Source organism: Parasteatoda tepidariorum, chromosome 3 (assembly GCF_982258835.1).
Source record: "Parasteatoda tepidariorum strain Cologne lab strain chromosome 3, Ptep-v5.0, whole genome shotgun sequence".
Classification (NCBI taxonomy): domain Eukaryota; kingdom Metazoa; phylum Arthropoda; class Arachnida; order Araneae; family Theridiidae; genus Parasteatoda; species Parasteatoda tepidariorum.
In genome coordinates this window covers 35,400,162-35,421,560 of record NC_141757.1, presented here as the reverse complement: position 1 = coordinate 35,421,560, position 21,399 = coordinate 35,400,162, and the positions used below count along the sequence as shown (strand labels likewise).

The window sequence follows — 21,399 nt, the reverse complement described above, 5'->3', positions numbered from 1 at the left end:
ATTTATTTTCCGTTCCTTTTATCTGTGCTACATAGAGAGATCAAATTTTCTGTATCTAAATTTCTACTCTCTTTTATTCTTGCTAATTGTGTAAGTTATTCATTTATATTATGGTTTCTTGTTTTATCTCAGTTTTTAAAGATTGAACAAATTCCATTGTATTACTATAACAGGTTCAAATAATAGTGCTTTTCTAATATAATAATCGCTAATATTTTTTTTGTAAATTTCTCTAGTAAGCTTGAAGTATAAACCATTGCTTTCTTGTCCTTGTTATGATGAACTAAGCTTTTATGAATTCCTAATAAATAATCCACTATATTTAGGTCATCCACGCACTTCGTTTTTCTTTCATTTTTTGCATGGTTTTAAGACGATGCAGTTACAGAATAAATGAATTTTAACAATCCTCCTAATCACTTTCAAATATCGAACAATTCTTAAATGCCAACTGAACTAATTTCTTAATCGATGAATTGTTTATTAAAGAGTGGGTTTTGTTATGTAAAAAAAATGTGACTCTTATTTGCTGTAAAGAGCGATTCTAAATTAGCTTTTGGATTACTCATTTTTTCAGCTCAAAACTATTTTTCATTTGTTTATTAAAAAGCTTACTTTATCATTACAGGCTGCATTCCTCATTAACCTACTCCAAGGCCTTAACCTAGATTATTTCTTTGAAGGGATCTGGTTAAATCTAATTATATTAATGTATCTAATAATAATCTTTAAATTAATGAAACTATAACAGTAGATATTACTAAACATGATGGTATTAATTTAGTTTATTTTTATAATTCAATTGTTTGATTTCTGTTTCTGAATATTAACAGAAAACTATATATTTTTTCTCTCTTATGCTCAATGTAAATTAGTTTTGTAGTTCAGAATTTTTTTTTAAGGCAAAAACAAAAATGTCATCTGAAGTAAATCAATTGCAGTGCTACAATCGAGCTTGTGGTCAATTATTTGATCCAGAAACAAACAATGAAGGTTAGTTGCTTAAAGTATAAATATACCTTATTTTATATATATTGGTCTCTTTACTATTTAGATTTCCATTTAGATGTTCATGCTGAATTTCATTAAAATCTGTCTTAGTTGATCTGGAGGTAATGGACTGAATATGAAAATTCTCTTCTTAACATCCCCTTTGCAGAATCACAGGGACATTGTTGCAGAACGTTATAAAGTTGGTGCAGAAGTATTTTTTTGTTGTAATGACTCAGCTTATTTTTTTCACAGTTATCGCTATTGATTTCCTCATAGTTTTTAAAATCCGATATTTTTAATACGATATTTATTACAACAACTGAATTTGGAAACAAAGCATGCATTTAGCTATTCTTTTTTTAAAGAGTTCGATTCTCGCGATTTCTTGAGTTAGTTGCTACTATGGATTTCACGATTTTTAATTATTTTTTTTTTATGTAATGATGATTTACAAAAAGCGAAAAATAGAATAATAAGTGCGTATTTCCTCCTACAAAATGCTAGATTGTCGTCCATAATATTAGAATAAAAGTAATAATAATACATATTCAATTTATAAATTTATATACAATTTTATTTTATTCAAGTAGTTTTTTTTTTTTTTTTTTTCAAATACAATGTTTCTGTTACTTAAAATTATAAAGTATTATTTCAAATTCTATTTATTTTTATGCGAAAAAAGGATAAACTATAAGTTGTCATTGCTTGTTCCAGATTCTTGCCAGTATCATCCTGGAGTACCAGTTTTTCATGATGCTTATAAGAAATGGTCTTGCTGTGATAAGAAAACGACTGATTTTACTGAATTTTTAAATATAAAGGTTTTGTTCACCATTATTTTTTATGTGACAGATTTATTTATTTTCATAATTGAACCTGTCTAAAAGTATAATGTTTAGATTAAAATATTCTTTTTGTTTTTAGAGAGTTATAAAAATTTTATAAAATTGTTACTTAATAAGCTGTTTATTTGCTTATTACCTTATGAACTGAATATCCTTGTTTATGTTTTAAACATTTCTAATTTAAGTTCGTGAGGTTAATTTGTTATGTTACAACAAGATTTTTAAAAAAGTTTTTTTTTTTTTTTTATTTACCTGGGTGACTTTTTTTAGGGTTTTGTTGGGCTTTAAGTTTAAATTTTTTTAACACTCTTTAGGTTTAAATTTTCGCAAAAAAGAATATGAAAATTTTATAAGAAAATTAAATATTAAATTATGAATTAAAATTTAAAAAAAAATAGCTTTAATTTTAATGTAGTACTATCTTTTCATACTGGCATTAATAAAAAGCTCTTAAATAAGTTATTTTTTTTACTAGAAATGAAACCATATTTGGTTTAGAGAAATATGCTGTTTTCGGTTTTATTCATTTTTAAATACTTATAATTTATTGTTTAATTTTTTTGTTAAAATAAAGTAAGCCTTTTGCAGACCAACTAACTACAGAACTACTGTTTATTTTACAATTTTCTTAATATTCTTCCTGCTGTCTTCAGAAGATCCAGCTTTATATAGCTTCTACCAATTTTTGAGGAAATTGAGAAACTGCCCCGCAAGTTCTGGACTTGTTTAAAGAGTGTTTTCTACTTGTGGGCTGGTTTGGTCAAAATTGAGGAATTGTCTAGGTTTTTTAAATCGAAACAAAAATAATTAATCAATCATGTAAGCTTTTATTAAATAAAACTTATTGTGCAAAATAAGTTAACTTTTATTTCATCTTATTCTGTATTTTATCATGTATTGAAATTTAATGAATTTTTATATTTAAATCATTATTTTGTTGCATGAAAATATAACTACCAGCAAAATATTTTACTTCATTCATTTATGTCTTTTATAAAATAAAAATATATGTTTTAAAAGAATTTTTAAAAAAACTATTTTTCAATTTGTTATATTAGTTATAAATGTTATAGTTATATATATTATAATAGCTTTAAATTTTGTGTTTGAACACTTATTTATTAAGGAGATAAAAGAAAGACAAAGGTATTCCAGCCTGTACTCTGCACCTGTTCAGTTCATAACAAATAACATTAGGACAGCTCAAATTATTGTTTCTAAAAAAAGTGATTTCTCTTAATGTTGAAGCAAGAAAAATTATTATATTAATTCCTAAACACACTAAATTTTCAAGGTACGGTTATTTATATTTGTGTATTATGTGTTAAATAATTTGATAAATTTGTGTATTATGTGTCAAATAAGAAATAACAATTAATATAGAAAAGGGCAGATTTTGATTGCTTTTTTTAAAAAATATAAATAATAAAAAATAAAAAAAAAACATTTGAGCCTGAATTTATCACTGGGAGAAAAACCCTGTTTTACAAACATATGAATTATATTTTGAATTATTCATGACTAATAGTCTTGATATCTCTTAATAAATTTTTTGTGCAATTTATTTAAATGAGAAAAGTATAATTTATAAAATTAAAGTATAATTTAAAGTATTTTTTCTTTTTTACAGATACAATTTAGTTACATAATAGTTTTATATGTATATATTTTTTTAAATTTTGCTTATGTCTGAGATTTAAAGTAGTAAATTAAGTTTATCTAAACCCTAATAAATCTGAAAAATAAAATTAGGTTTTCAAGTATGAAGTGCTTTTAGTTAAGATAAATGTTTCATGTGCTTAGGAAACATTTTTATTTCAGTGCAACTAGTTAACCAATTTAATTTTTTTTTAAATTGTTGTAGGGTTGTGCAAATTCATACCATAGCAATGTGAAACCACCAGAGCCTAAGAAACCATCAAAAGAAGTTATGGAAGAAGAAGTAAACATATCTTACTTGTTACTTACTTACTTCACTTTTTTTTAAATTTATTTTTATTTGTTTATTGTTTGAGCTAATAGAACTTGTTTTATTGTTCAAAAGTTTTTACTATCTTTTACAAGATGAGGAATAGTTGTTTAATTTGTTTCTATTTCTTCTTTTATTTGTTGCTTTTTCTTAAAGATTTATTTACCAAAAGAGTGTAAATTTTAAAATTGATAGACAATGAATCTTAAAAGTCTCAATTTTTTTAGTTAATTGATTTTTAAGATTAGTCAGTGTTTTATTTTGATTAAAAGTAATATTGCTTCCTTTATAAATAGATCATTCAATTTTTGATTTGTATGTTTCATGGAAATAAATAATAATATGAGGAATTCTACTCCTACAAAGCTATCAATTTAATTAGTTAAATAATTTAAAAATTTCTTTTTTGAAGAAAATTTATTCACAGATATAGTATTTCACCATGCCTTTAATTATTTTTGATAATCAAATTTTTCTGTTATTTTGATAATAAGTGAAAATTACTTTTTAAAATATTAATGTACATATTATATAGCATACGAAGCTAATTTAAAAATTGTGAGGATCAATTTCAGCTTTTACATAATATTCAACATTTTGATAAGTTTTAATGATGGTAAATGAGTGCCCTTTCTAAACTGAAAGTGCCCCTTACAGTGAGGAAACACCTTGCCTTTTTTTGTTCCTTCCTTTTTTTAATAGGAAGAACTCTGATTACTTTGCAACTAAAATTTTATTTCTACAAAAATACAAAACTATTCTAACTAAATACTTAATGTATGTAATTAAATATTTTTCACAATTTGAATTATTTCTTAAGACAACCTAACAAAATGAATGTAAATAAATTCTTAATGTATAACTAATTTTTCTACTCTACTTAAATTACTACTTAAAACAACCTAACAAAATGAATAATATCTATAGAGTTGTCAATAGATTGAGAACTAACCAAATTTGCAGTACCACATAAGAGAAATATATAGAGAGATAATTATAATATAGGATTAGTTATTTTAGTCATTTTTATTCAATCAGTTGGGAAAGTTAACATTTGTAAAACATTTTACCTCATGCACATTTATATATTAAATTTTAGTTTTATGTTAGTATCAGTTACTAAGAATTTTTTTAATCTGTTGACATAATTGTATAACAAGAGTAAGATAAATGTTCTCTCCTTTCTTAAAATGTAAATTAAAAATTGTGGTATATAGTATAAACTTCTTTTGTACGCAGGCTCCCCCTGTGCGGAAACCCTTACAACAGCAACAGAACAGGGTTCGACCTGATGTGAACGAACCAATGGAACATATTCAGTCGAAAATAGGAACATCACTCAAACCTCTCCTTGAAAAAACATTAAAAGAAATGGCTCTGGAAACAGAAAAAAGTAAGTAATGAAATTTGTTTATTTTTCATCTTTTGTGAAAAAAATATAATTAGACTATAGTGTGAATCATCTCAAAAGGTGAACAAAAGTACTCAAGGTACTAATGATTCTTTTTTTTTTTTTTTTTTTTTTTTCTTTTTTGTTCCTCTCACCACAATATTCGAACAGTATAGCTGATGAACCAGCATTAAAAATGTTGAAGATCGTGATCCGAGCATCAGATCACGATCCCTCAATATGTTTGATCACTGTTTCTATCTCTCAGAACTTTTTCATCTTGTTCACTTTTTTATGTTTGGGATATCTATATATAAATGTTGTACTAATTGACTGAAATAAATTATCTTAAATCTTTAACGTTTCAATTAAAACTAAAAACTTTGAATGAATTTATATTATTATTTTGATTTCTGCTAAGCTTCTGTTCTTCAGTTCGGGTGATGCCTCTTACCTTACATAAATGAATAAACATAAATGAATAGTGTAAAATCTTGACATTGATGTCGATAATTATTTATTATAGACATGTGTGCTCCTAATTATTTTAATTTGTACTTAAACAACTATTCGCATATTCTGTTTTTATTATCTAATTTTTAAACACTAATTTTTCATTTATTTATTTTAATCTAAAGCTGGCAAATTATTTCTGAATAGATAGGTTAGGTCACAAAAACTCCAAAAAATAATAATAATAAATAAATAAAATAAAAGAATAAATGTTTGTTGCTGAAATTAACATTAAAGGTGCAATGGTAAAGGTGAAGGGAGTATTCAGATTCTATTTAAAAATATGTATCAATCACACATGCATAAATAATTATTTGCTAAGAAAGATGATAATAAAAATATTTAATGTAAATGAATCTAAATTGTACTTGCAAAATTAGAAAGTAAATAATTAAGAAAAATGTATTGATATGCAGGAAAGAAAGAAAAAATAAATAAATTGTCTTTGTAATTAATGCTAAGATTTGAAATGCTTTGATGATAGATAAATAAAACATTTTTATTTATCAATCATTAAATATTGTAAGAAATTATTATCAGTTTTAATAAAAATTACATTTCAATGCAAACATTTGACTCATCACTATAAACAAAAATTTCAAACAGAAATAGTTATAATTCAATAATCTGATAGGTGATCAGATTATTGAATAATCTGATAGGCAGTGAACTAAATTGGTACTGGCAGAGGGCGGCTAAAAAGCTTTTTTTTTTCTTTGATATTTTTTTTCTTTTAATCTTTAAGACAGTTTATTTTTATTAAAATGGATTTCAATGATGATCTTAAACCGAAGAAGCCGTAATTGTCTGCAAAATTCCTTTTTCTAATTTCAGGACTTATGCCATTCTGATAGTTTGCTTCTTGTTCTAAGTCGGCAATCTTTTTAGCAATCATTTTGGGATTGTTGCCTTTTTACCACAATACATATATTTTGTTTTCTCCACATTCACCCTTAAATTCCTTTCTACTTTTACCTTCAATTTCATTTCAGTGTTAAAAAAGTTTCACCCAATTAAGCTATAGATCATGCGCTTATATCTACATCATTTGTATTTACCAAAATATGTGCTGATTTATTAAATATAGTTCCTCCAGTATTAATAACAGCATATCTGATTACTTCCTCCAGAACTTTATTAAAAAGAACCCATGTCAATGCACCTCCTTGTCTATCTCCATTCTAAATCTCGAAAGAGGTGGCTCATTCCCCCTCAATACATACCAGTGAGATGATTTCAGTGAGAGTGAACATCACCTCAAAAGAGGTGGCTCATTCCCCCTCAATACATACCAATGAGATGATTTCAGTGAGGGTGAACATCACATGTTTGCTTAATTACGATAGAGCATTGAAATCTGAAAAGATCATAAGAAGCTCGTCTCTATAATTACTATCATAGGCTGCCCTAACGTCTACAAACAAATGTGTTTCTGTTCTGAATTCTTCGCTACAAGAAATATTTTTTCAGGATAGGGGGTAAGATCTATGCCCAACCTAAAGCATCAAGGTGTTCCTTTTTGTCTGTTGCCTTTCTTTTGATCTGTCGAGCTTGGGAGAATAGGAGCTGAAGATCCTACAGTAGCTCTCGGGGTCATAGGCACTCAACCACTGCAAAACCTTAAAGTGGGAACACTGTCCCAAAGAATGTAGAAAATTAAATTTTGTTTCTGTTTCACTAATTTGTATCCTCTAAGAAATTCTTTCAAATTTAGTTATCAATTTTATACAAAGTTAAGATAGCTTGACTATTTAGATGAGTGATAAAAAAAAATTGTTAAAACATTACCTGTAATAAAAAATGAACAGTTATATATTTTTTTAAATAGTGGATTATTACATTTGTTTTTCAATAACGTTATAGATTTCTTATAACAGGACTTGTTATATTATATATTAATACGAAGGCTATAAATGTCTCTGCTACTATAGATGTTTTTCAGTCGTTAACCATATAGTTTTATAAAGTATTTCAATTATGATGTTACACAATTAAAAAATTTTAAAGTGTTTTATTTATATTGTTTTCTTTTACAGTTAATGATGGTGAAATTCAATTAAATACTCCTTGTCATAACAAAGGTTGCCGAGAGGTACTTGCAAATTATTTTTATATTTATCTATAGAATTGTTTATAATATTTAGTCTAGTTGATTTTGGATGCAGATCTAATTATTAATATTCGAAGTGTATCTTAAAGTTTCATAATAAAGTAATCTAATTTGATCACATGCTAATTCTAAAGTAATCATAGAAGTTGCCTCTTTTCTAAAATTTTACTGTGTAACTTAAAAACTCCCCTGGTAACAATTTCTTCAATAGAATGTTTAAATTTATTATGATGCTAAGACAATCCCCGAGATCATTTCTGCAAATGCTTTTAAATAAGATTTTTATCACAATTTTAAGTAAGAAAGATATTCCATTCTCAAAGAATTAAGTTTTTTCTTCACTGTAATTTTTTTTAAAGTGTCAATAACTAACTTCTTTTTTAAATATTTAGACAGTGTGACAAACTCGTATTATTCTAGTTTCTTCAAATGTCATTATTTTTGTTTGTAAGAAATTCTTAACACTAAAATCTGCTGTAGCTTTTGGAATTTCAAAGCTATATCATTTTATTTTTGAAGTAAGGATTTTCATTATATTTTTCTTTATTTTGAAAAATGACATTTTTTTATCAGTATTTCATGTATTGCACAAAGAAATGTAAATATGTTTAAAAAGTTGTTTTTAACTGAAATAATTTATGTTTTATTGTTTTTAACTGAAATAATTACACTTTAATTTATTAAAGTATACATTGCAATTCTTTTTTCGTCTAACGATCAAAACTCTGATAAAAATCATAAATAATACTTAATATTATTTAACAATAGTGCAACTAAAATTATTAACACCCCAATGATAAAATTGTTTATAGTATTATTTAATTATATCAAACTAATTACTGAATAATTTACTTCTTTCTATCAAACCCAAAACCTTAATGAATTATAAAGACAGAAAATCAATTTGCTAAATAAAAAGTAAATTAATATGGATCAGAAAGCATTTTAAAATTAAATTATTTTTGACAAAACAAGTTTTTATTCTTTAATTACATGTATATACATTAATTACACATTAAGATTTAAAATTACCTGTATTAAAATAAATATGTATAAAATTAAATGGGTATAATTGAAATTTATTTACTGATAGTGAAACAGCAAATTATTTTGCATACTACAATGATCACATATGAATTCATTTTGCTTTTAGCTAATGTACTGCAAAAAATTATCTACTTTACTGGCAAGAGCTTGAAACTACAAAAAATTGGTACTATTTGTTGGCCTCCCAGAATTTCTGTTTGAGTCTTTTGTGCACAAACTCTACTTATCGCACATAATGTTTAAATATTGCATGAAAGTGGAATTTTTATAAGCTCTATGTTGTTTTGCACATTTTTTTTCCAGCTTTAAAATTGGAATGCTTTTATTTTTAGGTTTATAAAGGAGAATACAGTAATATTGAAACTTGCATGTACCACAGTGGAATACCTGTTTTTCATGAAGGGTTAGTATCAGACCTGTATGTGAACACCGTTTGTGGAAAATTTGTCACCACCGTGGAAACTAAAACTAAAAAAGAAAGATAATTTGCCTCTTCAAAATTTTCCTACCTTTGCTACACCGATTTAAAATTACATTCACATGATTTAAAATCACACATTGCTATTCGTATTTACGCGATTTGAGACTGCTCAACGTTTTCTGTATTTTCACAATTTTTAAAATCAAATTTTACTTTTCACATTCACATGATTTAAAAGCCACTGTTATGATTTGTGTTCAAGTGACTTAAAAATTATACATCGGCTTTCGTATTCGCACCATTTTATAATTAAATATCAAGATTTGTATGAGCGTGATTTTAAAACCAAACATTGAGAGATTTGTCTTCTTTGTGATTTGAAACTCGCACATGGAGATTAATATTCACACAATTTAAGTAAATAAAATCTCATGCCGATATTTTTATTAAAAGGTTTATAGCATCCTGTGGATAAATATTTCCTACATACATTCCGGTTGATACATCAGCTTTTGGTTAGGAAAAAGTTTTTATTGAAACTTAATAAAAGTTTATTTACTGTAATGTTTAAAAACAAATTTGAAGTTAAATCATTACTTTAAGGACTTAAAAATAGACTTTTTTTGAAAGTTTGTTGATCAATGTAGGAAGCAAATGTGTAATGTTTGTATTTGATTAGGAATTATCTAGATTGCAGGCAAATAATATGAAGTTATATTCATATCGATGTATATGGCTTTAATTTTTCATGCTTTTAAGATTTTACTAATATATTTTGTCCACTAATATTATACTCCTATTTCCTTATGTGATGTATTTTATTGATGCGTCTGTCAGTTTTTGATACAATTGCTCTAAATAATGGGGATTTTTTTTCTGGACTTAAAGACAAACACTGAGTAAACATTTTAAAATAAATGACTTAATGTCATTATTGTATAATTGCTCATCATTCAAAAGGCAATTTAAAATATGACTATGAGAAGAAGCAGATAAAATTATATAATTATTATATATAATAATTAATTAATAAAACAAGAATTCATATCTTGCTTGTCTGGGAATCTGTTGCTTAAGAAGAATATTTCAATTACTAATGTATGAAACCTGTAATCTATAAAGCCTGTTTTACACTTTAAAAATAATTTCCTTGTGCTTCTGTCTGTATATTACTTTTTAAAGTACTTTTTATTAATATATTTTAAATTAGAAAGATAACAATGTGCTAATCCTATTGTTTTAGGAACTTAAAATTAAAACTTTTGCACGAAAAACAATTTTACTAATTTATTTGTAATGAAGAAATAAAACCATTACAGGATGAAATATTGGTCTTGCTGTGTAAAACGTACAACAGATTTCGATAGCTTTTTGGAGCAAGTTGGTTGTACTACCGGAAAACATAAATGGCATAAGGATATAGTAAGTAAGAGTTTTAAAAAAAGATTTAACACCTTTCTGCCATTCTAGTGCCAGCATAGTATACTACTCTATCTTGTGACTGTTACACAATGGTATGACATAGACAACTAAAGGTGTTAAAACTATTAAGCTTTATATATATGCTTTATCATATGTTTTATATTTATAAAAATTATATCTTTATCAGGCTACAGTGAGTAATCTTAAGTTTCGAACTTTAGCATATTGAAGATGACTCAGTTGCCAATAAAATAATTATTCTTAATTTATTAGCTACAACAAAATAATTTATTGTTGTTAGTAATACTAACAAAACAATTAGATATACTAAGTATATCTAATTGAGATACTAAGTATATCTAATTGTTTCGTTGCCAAAACTAAGATTTTACAGCATTCTTTTTTTGACCATGCTATTTGTTTTAAAATTATTGGAAGACAAGCCAATTGCCTGAAATGTGTGAAATTAATTAATGCAGCATATTAAATTATAATAATATTAAGTATGCTTAATCTTTTTTTAAAAAGAAAACTCAGAAAAAATTGTGCGAACTTCTTGAGAAAAAATAATTTAGATCTGTTAGAATAATATATGAATTAGGATTTTCTTAAAAAGGGTAACATAAAATCTGGGATACTTTAACAGTATAGGCAATTTTACAGAAAAGGACGTTTGAAGCGGAATAATGGACACTGTAACACTGAATTTCCACTGTATAAATATGTAAAAAAAAATATTCTGACATTTTTTTAAAATTGATTTGAATCCAAACACTTACATTAATTCTTTAGAAACGTCATTATCACAGAATCTCAGACATTTTTTGCATTTTATTTATGATAAATTTTATTATTGAAAACATAAATGTTTGCCATTTTTTTACTGTGTTTTATTTAATACCAATCAATAATAACTTCTTAATTCCTCATTTAAAATGATAATTTTTTCCTTTTTGTTTCAGACAACTGAAAGCCAAGCTAAGTGTCGATATGACTGGCATCAAACTGCCCAATCAGTTATTATTTCAGTTTACTCTAAATGTCCTTTACCTGAACTGTCTTACGTGGAAGCAAATCCAGTAAAGCTACACATGCATATAGCCTTTGGTAAAGAAAAACAAATTTTTGAAGAAGAAGTTATTTTGTTTGGTGTAAGTATTTTTTCAATCCATGATAATTATACAAAATAATAATTAGTTCTATTATAGCTTCGGTATTTTCTGTTATAAAACATCTACCGCTTAATCAGCCAATAGAGTATCTCTTTAATCTTTTTCAAAAACCAATGAGAGTGAGTCAGCAGACTCTATTCTTTCTGTCCTTTCAATATATATTTTTCAATATGTTGTTATAAATACTATTAAATTTGTTTAATTGAATTATCTTTATTCATCATCCTTCAAATCATCTTGTCACAGCATCTGTGTGCTGTTTTTTTTTTTTCTACATACTTCAACCATACACCTTCATTCAGTTTTTCAGGACTCAACCTTTTAATGACCTTGTTAGGGTTTCCACTGGTGACCAAAAAGCCACTACTACTACCTTTTTTACCTTGGGAGACTATGACGACTCTTATAAGTTAAAAGTATTGTTTAATATAGTACATAAAAGGTTAGAATTGCAATTAAATCTTTTCAAATGATGTCTTTTAATGTCGCTCATAAACTTCAGCCAGTCATTCAGTGCTTTTTCTAGAATTTGCTTCACGAGAATGTTGTTAAGAAATTAAAATACGGCTGCCTTTAGAAATGCATCACAATTTTTAATTATTTAAAAAAAAAGTGATCTTAAGGAATAATTTAGCAATTTGTTTATTCTTCTATACACTTCCTTTAAAATTCAGTAAAGTTACACATGCATGTAGCCTTTGGTAAAGAAAAACAAATTTTTGAAGAAGAAGTTATTTTGTTTGGTGTAAGTTTTTTTCCATCCATGATAATTATACAAAATAATAATTAGTTCTATTATAGCTTCGATATTTTCTATTATAAAACATTTACCGCTTAATCAGCCAATAGAGTATCTCTTTTACCCTTTTCAAAAACCAATGAGAGTCTGTCAGCAGACTCTATTCTTTCCGTCCTTTCAATATATATTTTTCAATGTGTTTTTATAAATATTATTAAATTTGTTTAATTAGATTATCTTTATTCATCATCCTTCAAATCATCTTGTCACAGCATCTGTGTGCTGTTTTTTTTTTTTTTTTTTTTTTCATTAACTATACACCTTCATTCATTTTTTCAGGACTCAACCTTTTAATAACCTTATTAGGGTTCCCCTGGTGACTTAAAAAGCTACTATTGCTACCTTTTGTTTACCTTGAGAGACTATGACGACTTTTATAAGTTAAAAGTATTGTTTAATATAGTACATGAAAGGTTAAAATTGCAATTAAATCTTTTCAAATGATGTCTTTTAATGTCGCTCATAAACTTCAGCCAGTCATTCAGTGCTTTTTCTAGAATTTGCTTCACGAGAATGTTGTTAAGAAATTAAAATACGGCTGCCTTTAGAAATGCATCACAATTTTTAATTATTTAAAAAAAGGTGATCTTAAAGAATAATTTAGCAATTTGTTTTATTCTTCTATCCACTTCCGTTAAAATTTCCATTCTAGCTGGTTGGGAGCTGCCATTTTTTTTTCTAAATAATCCAGAAAATGTGAATAATACCTTTCACAAAATAAGAATGCAATTTTCAAACAAGAAAAATATAATTGATGGATAGTTTAAACTTTTTGAAAAGTTAAATGATAGTATAGGAAACTCCGATTTCTAAATGATGTTGCAATATGTACTTCAAGTTCTCAATAATGGTAATTGATCCATATTTCCTTCGACCATAACCACGCCCAGAACCACATAGGTTGTGAATAGGTGGTCCCTCATTCTTTATTCATAGAGGATTCAAGGTGTTTCATGTTTAGTGAGCGGTGACGTCAAAAGAAATAGTGGTTTGAATAGTTTTCTCAAGACTTTTGTCATCTATCGACTTGTTGTGAGTCAAAGAGAAAATTTTAGTCTTGAAAGCACAAATATGACTAGCAACTATTTTTTAAGTCATATTCTTGATATTAAAAAAATTAGAAAAAATTTTGGTTGTTATATTAGAAGGAAACATTCGGCCGAGATATTCTAATGGGCATTGAAATAACATTGCGTATATAGAACCGCAAACGGGACTTCATGTAGCTGTCATTATAATGGAAGAATCCCACTAATAGGAAGTCATATTGAAGAGCATTGACTGTATTTGAATTAAAATTGTAGTGGAAGCCCTATTTTGATAAAAACACCACACAATTTTCATTAATTTTATATTTATCAGGACAGTGGCTGAGCTGGTAATACGAAGTAAAATTTTGTAAGAAAAAGATTTTTCTAATTATTAAATGAGAAAAGATTGCTTCTTAAATGCAACTTAAAACTCAATAGCCTTGATTTTAAAAAATTGTATTATCACTAAAAAAAATGACTCATTAAATTTTTGCACATTGTAGCCCACCTGTATAAAGGAGAAAGAAGTTATTTGAATAACAAGTTAATATCAAATTTTTGTTTTCCCCTTAATTATTCAATTCAAAAGTATAAATAAGGAATATCTGTTAAAAAATGTCAAAAATGTGTATCAATAGAGTTGTGATCAAAAATATTTTTTTTTAAATCTATACTATCAATTTTATAATTAAATTTATTAGATATTAATTATAATGTAGATTTTTTAGTATGGAATAGAAAATATTTTAAACACAAATGATAGCGTTTATTGTATAACAGATTATGTGAATATATTTTTCCCATTCAGGTTGTTGATGTTAAGGGCTCTACTGTGACATACCTGGGAAGCAAGGTAGAAATAATCTTGAAGAAAGCTGAATCTCAGAGTTGGAAAGACCTTAGGCTAAGAGAAACTATACCCAATTTCAACAATATGTCTCTAGACGATGATAATAAATAATTGTTATTTAAAACGCACATCTTATTTCAAGCATTTTGTTATGCATAATTTATTTAAATAAAATTACTACTTGTTATGCAACAGAAATGTTTTAACCATGTTTTTCTTATGGGGTTATTATGCTATGTAGGATTTTTAGCTGGGGAAGCTAACATCCAAGTCCCGCTTTTATTTAAAAACCTAAAGAATTTTTTTTCACTTGATTTTATTTGTAGTTTTCCATTATTTGAATAGCTTTTAGAGAATTTGAAATTAAGAGTCACAATTGAACATTTTCCCAAAAAGCATTATGCATTCTTCCTAGGAATACAAAAAAGGCAAGGCGTTTCCTCTCAGAAAAGCACGCTTTGAGTATTGAGGGCACTCACTTAACACCGTAAAACTTTATCAAAATGTGCAATATTATGTAATAACTTAATTTTATGCTCTACTATTTTTAAATTACCATCTTATACTATTTTATGCGTATATTTCAAAAAGTAATTCTCTCTTATTATCAAAGAAGGAGAAAAATTTGTAGTTTATAAATATAATTAAGGTCATGCTAAAAGGCAACTTCTGTGCATATATTTTTTTTTAAAAAGTAAACTAACAAAAAATGATTAATTGATAAACAACTTGAAAGCTTTTTTATATAATTTAAACTGGGAAAATGAGCATTTAATGATGCATTTTTTAAAAAGTAATAATAGAAAATTTTAAAAAATAGTTTTAAAATTCAAAATCACTTGAAAAATTTATTAATATTCCCCACTTTGAAAAAATCAGTAAAACTTTAACCAGTTGAGAATAATCCTAACAAAGTAAATATTTGTAACGTTAATTAGAATTAAACCTATGAACACAGATAATTTTACCAGTGTGTAATTATTATTCAAGCAGTGAATTAAATTTTCTAAAAATGGAATATGAATAAAGAGGCTGTGCTTTAAGAGATGACGACTTATTTTTACAAAAAGGGCAAAGAGAGCGCATTTCCTTGGATCAAAATCATTGAATTATGCTTTGGTTTACTTATTGTCTGCTGCCTATTATTTTAAATATTTAAAAATCATATAAGAATAATAAAGTTTTTAATGACAATAAATATGCTCCCTTCTATTTTCCTTAAACTGCAGTATAAAAATTCATTATCGACAATATTTGTAAACCGATACTAAATTATTTTTCAGGCTAAGAAAGTGAAGTCCATTATGTACCCACTTTACTGTAAGAGACAGTTCCCTATAGATCATCTTAGTCGAATAACAACTTTGTTCGTTTCTTGTTAAACTGATCCCCTCCACAAAGGATTCAAAATTGTGATGGCATGTCTTCGGATCATCATATACCCCCCCTCCCCCATTGTACAGCTCTAGTGCGACATACTCAATTTTCTGCTAATATTTTTCATATCTGACTTTCGTAGTCTATCTTAGCCAATTATTCTTAGAAATATAGTCTTATCACAGTGGGCGGAAAAAAATTTCTCACTTTTTGTGATGTGGTATTCACTAAATATATTGTCTGCACGAATTAATTAGCATATTTGAGGTCACCTCTTCAACCATTAAGATCGAGTCAGATCCGATAATTAGATTAAAAGTTATTCAGGATGATCCGTTTTTATTTTGCGCACTGAATTGACGAGCAACTTTTATCGAGATTCTCGATAAATTTGATATAAAAAATCTCACACTTTTGCACATGCAGGTATATCCGAACATTTGTACAATCTGGGACAATTTCAAAGAAACTTCACACCTTTTGGTAAGGGCAGTGTGAAATAAATAGTACACAAGTGTTTTCATGAAACTCAAGAGAAATCAGATTTGTTCACGCTAGTGAAAAGTACACAACCCTACAATAATGGAATAGACGCCAGTTTTTGAAAGAAAAAAAAATTTCGCTTCAGATTTCTCACGAAATACTTAGAGAATTATTTTGTAACATTACAGGTGTTTAAATGATGATTACTTATACTTATCAATAAACTCATGCTCTCAGAGATTTGAGGGGCCGGCAATACATTACGAACGATATTGGGTGCTTTTAAACACCCTGTGCAGCACAATATATCAAATAACTTGTAACTTTTATCAGTTAATTTTGTGATTTTATGTAATAAGTGCATAAAGTTTCGTAAAAGTAACTTAAATTTTCATAAAGATGTGGACATTTGTATATTAAAAAAATAACTTTTTTTTGTCGTACGTTTTTTACTATAATTGTAGAAGTATTCAATAAAATTTTTACGCACTTTTTAATTAATAGCAAAAATATTTAAAATTTGAAGGAAAAAAAATGCATGAATAAATATGGGCATATAAAATAGACTTCTACAAACCCTAAAATAATTGTCCGGAGAACAAAATATCCACGTCTAAGGAAAACAATCGATGGCCTATTTTAAATGCTCATATCTTGCGCAATTTTCATCGTTTTTTTTTTTTTTCAAATTTTATAATGTTATTTTTGTTATTAATTAAAAATTGCTCCGAAACTTTTGTTTAATTTTATTAAATATTTTGATAGTAAGAAAACGCAACGCAAAAAAATAGTTTTTTATAAAAATATCCATATCTCCATGCATATTAAAGCAAGATTTAAGAAACACGCAGTTATTCCATATATTACTGTCAAATTAGGATTTCAGGTTTTTGTCGTCGTCGGCCATTAAGGCAGAGGGGGTGCGATTGTTCTTGTTTTTCAGTGGAGCCATCTAAGGTCAAGAATTCGACTTCTGCCACATCCATACGTCACACCCGTTTATAGGGAAGACCAGGGCCGGATTACCCATTAGGCCATGGTCCCCCTTAAAATGGATTTTTTGAAAATAAATTACGAAAAACAATGATTTTTCAAAATGTTATGATTATTTTTTTGTTCTAATTTAATAAAATAAAGTAAAATTTAATTTATTATTATTTATTTTAAATATGCTTTCTTAAATGAAAAGATATATAAATACTTTTATATTTGAATAAATAAAAAATATACTAGAAAAAAATTTAATCTAAGGGCCCGAAAAATTTGAATGGCCTAGAACCCCGCTTACGCTTAATCCGCTCCTGGGGAAGACCCATTTATTAATTCACAGATCGAAATTTTGACCTGAATCAGAGAACGATCAATCTCCAATTAAATACCTCCAGAGGAATTGATTTGTTATGGGAACATGGAGAACTTTGTGACACGGTGAATTTAACGTACACCACGGGGAGTTCTCGGCCGGTTGGATTCGAACTTTAGTTCTCACAAACGTGAGTCCAGTGCCCTGCCAACCAGGCTATCTCGGCCAGGATTTGAAGTAGACATGATGTTGTTGTTAATTTACGTCGCACTAGAGCTGCACAATGGGCTATTGGCGACGGTCTGGGAAACATCCCGGAGGATGATCCGAAGACATGCCATCACAATTTTGATCCTCTGCGGAGGGGATGGTAGCCCGACGACCTGCGCGCGAAGTCGAGCACTTTACGGTAGCACAGTTTAACGAGGACCAATACCGCACATCCTCGGTCCCTACGCAGACTGATCCAAGTGGTCACCCACCCGCACACTGACCGCAGCCAGCGATGCTTGACTTCGGTGATCTGCTGGGAGAAGTAGACATAAAAAATAACAAACCAGGACCTATTAGAATTGGTTAATGGGAGTCACTGGTGGCCGCACATGAAAATCCTGTGACGGGATTTGCAGGACGGGGGAGCTGAAAATTTAAATACTGACATTTGAACAAATGTGGTATTATCTTTGCTCAGTATTTTATGGTGAATCGAATGAAACCAAAATCGAAACGATCGGACGAGTTGTTTAGGAGTTATAAGGGTTTTATGTATAAAATGTACTTGCTGACTTGTATGCGAGAAAAATAAAATAAAAAACAGTCTACCCTGAATAAGTTTTGATTCGAAATTTAATAATACGACTTTCTTGCTCTATACTTTTTAACAAATATTTACTTAATAATCATTTTAATGAATAGTGGGTCCGCAGCCAGTGATGCTTGACACTGAAAAACAAATTTGTAGATCGGAAAATTTAAAGTTAAAAACTACTACGTGCTCTTTTTTTTGTAAACTAGAATTCAATTTTTAAATTATGAAATTTGTAATGGTAGAGTAATTCCTGATGATAACAACATTGAAGTGATTAAAACCATTAACTAAAGTTAAGACTCTTCAACATTTTTTTATCATTAACTATTTTTTCATCAACAATAAATTTATAAATAATTATGCAAAATTTTAAACTTGTAAATTTTGAGAAAAAAAAAGACTAAAAAATGTCAGTTGTGTCCAAGACATTTCAAAAATTGCTCACCAGTGTAATCCATCATCATACTCGAGAAATATAAATGTGGTTTTTTGCATTTAAATTTACAATAAGAGAAACTTTATAATTTTTTATATTAATTTTGTTAAATTCTAATTCATAAAAGAATTCTGAGTGATCGAAGCTCATTATTTCTTATAGAGGAGATCTTTTTTATAGATGAGGAACTGATTCTCTCCCCAAATGTAATAGAATTTCTCAGGCGAGTCATTCTATATTAACCGATAAGCTTAAAACATGTTTCATATCAAGTTTAAGATGTAGAAGTCGGTCTCTCACAAAGAGCCATAAAAAGTCAAGATGAACCAGATAAAAGATTATTTTCTGAAGTTAATGGGCAATAATTCGTAGATGAAGTACACATTAAAATAGTCCTAAGAACGTCCCAGTGGCGCTATCCTTTTAGCGAATCAAAATCTCTAAATGTTATCAATTGAATGACGTTTCAGTAAGATAAGAAGATCCTTGCAATCACTCGAGCGTTGCGATCACGAATAAATTTCGAAAAGAATTATTGTAGATGGTTGCCTGAATGTAAACAATAATTCTCTTCCGTATATCCCTTTGCTTTTGTTATGTTTACGAGGCTATGTGCGAACAGGCATTCTAAACAGTTTTATTGTTGCGATTTTTGTTTAAATTTACGTAATTTTACCATTCATAAGAGTTTTCTGTAATTTATAAATTCGAACAGGTCGTGAGCCTAAAACAAATTGAACAAAATTAATATCACAGTATAAATAAAGAGTTAAGTTAGTCATGTTTTGAGTGTTAACCCTTATTTGGCTATATTTGTGCAAAATAGCACCGTTTGTTATTCTTTGGGTAGCATCATAGCAAGCTTGCGGAGTCTCATTTGTTGTTTCGTTGAAAGTATAAGTATAATAATAATGGATGGTGCAATTTTTTCAAGCTTAGGCGTAAAAATCAGTAGGAAGTATTAACTAGCATGTTTTAAGACGAATTTTAACCCCTAGCGCCAACCGCGCTTAGATGCAAACGGTCAACCATCCATACGAAGGGCCGGGATAGCCTGGTCGGTAGGACGCTGGGCCCATATCCAAGAGGTCGTGGGTTCGATCCTCGCCGGCCGAAGACTCCCCGTGTAGTAAATGGTGACTGATGCACGTTAAATCTGTCGAGTCTCAAAGTCCTCCATGTTCCCACAACAAATCAATACCTCTGGGGGTATTTATCCAGAAGTTTCCTTGTCTTCTGGATTGGTTCAAAATTACAAGGCTACGGAGTTGAACGTAAGTAGTCGTAAACCCATGAAATTGGGTCGGCTGTTAAACGACGGTTATAAAATAAAATAAAAAACAATCCATACGCCGTGATGGCTCAGGGGATAGTTAGTCAGGGGAGCGTTCGCCTTCGAATGAGATAATCCGGGTTCGGATCCCAACAATGACTAGTCGACACGAATTCCTCATCCGGCTTGTACCGACCACAGTGCTGACGTAAAATATCCTCAGTGGTAAACGGAGTCCCCTTGCTATTAGGCTAACCGTGGGTAGTTTTCCTCTCCATGTAATGCGGGTTATTTCCAATAAAAAGTCCCCCACGAAGGCAAATTTCTCTCAATATTTGATCCAGGAGTTCAATTCTTTTTTGGATTGGGTTCAAAATTACAAGGATACGGAATGGAACATCAGAAGTTGTAAATCCAAAAAATTGGCTCGGCTGTTCAACGAAGGTTATAAAATAAAATAAAACAATCCATACATACTTACTTGTCAACAAACAGTAACGCTGTCACAGTCAGTCACACTCAAATTAACGAAGAGGAAACTTATAAACCAAAAACCTTTTTATGACATTTCGTCCATAAATGTCATGAAAAGGTTTTCGGTTTGCTCCAAGTAGATTTATTTAATGAACACACAATAAATGAAAACATCTGCATTTTTTTTTAATGCTAGGATGTTCCTCCTTCTGCTGACCTATCTCCCTAATTGCTTCTGAATTATCAGAGTTTTTTCTTTCTTTCTTTAAAATCAATATTTTCCACAAAAATGCAGAGTATTTTGTTATCAAAATATACATAACATAAGAAATAACATATTAATATAAGACAACACAATAACGAGACAACAAATAACATAAGAACGGACATTTTTTAACTATGTTAATCGTAATGAAATGGACCATTATCTAGATTTGAAGGAAAAAAAAAATCATTCTAAGGAATACACATTATGTGACCCAATAAAAAAGAAATGAAAGAGGAGTAATTTTAATCATGGACGAGACTTGCAACGATTCAAATATTTCACGATTCATTAATATTTATACAAGGCAAAATGTAATTTTTTTGTTGTTGTTATATTTGATTTATATCAACTTGGGGAGAGTTCATAAAATTAAGATATCAAGATGGAAAAATAGTCAATATTTAAAGCAAAAATC

At 28.2% G+C, this 21,399-nt stretch overlaps 1 protein-coding gene across 1 annotated transcript; it reads left to right on the top strand.

Annotated features, from left to right (window-relative positions):
• mora (cysteine and histidine rich domain containing protein) lies at positions 1 to 14,760 on the top strand. Its single transcript, XM_043040272.3, has 10 exons — positions 1 to 90; positions 903 to 993; positions 1,708 to 1,814; positions 3,703 to 3,780; positions 5,047 to 5,200; positions 7,747 to 7,802; positions 9,200 to 9,270; positions 10,608 to 10,710; positions 11,673 to 11,861; positions 14,521 to 14,760. Exons 2-10 carry the CDS (start codon positions 915 to 917, stop codon positions 14,671 to 14,673), a joined length of 990 nt encoding a protein of 329 aa, XP_042896206.1. The 5' UTR covers positions 1 to 90; positions 903 to 914; the 3' UTR covers positions 14,674 to 14,760.
• Positions 14,761 to 21,399: the final 6,639 nt, after the last annotated feature.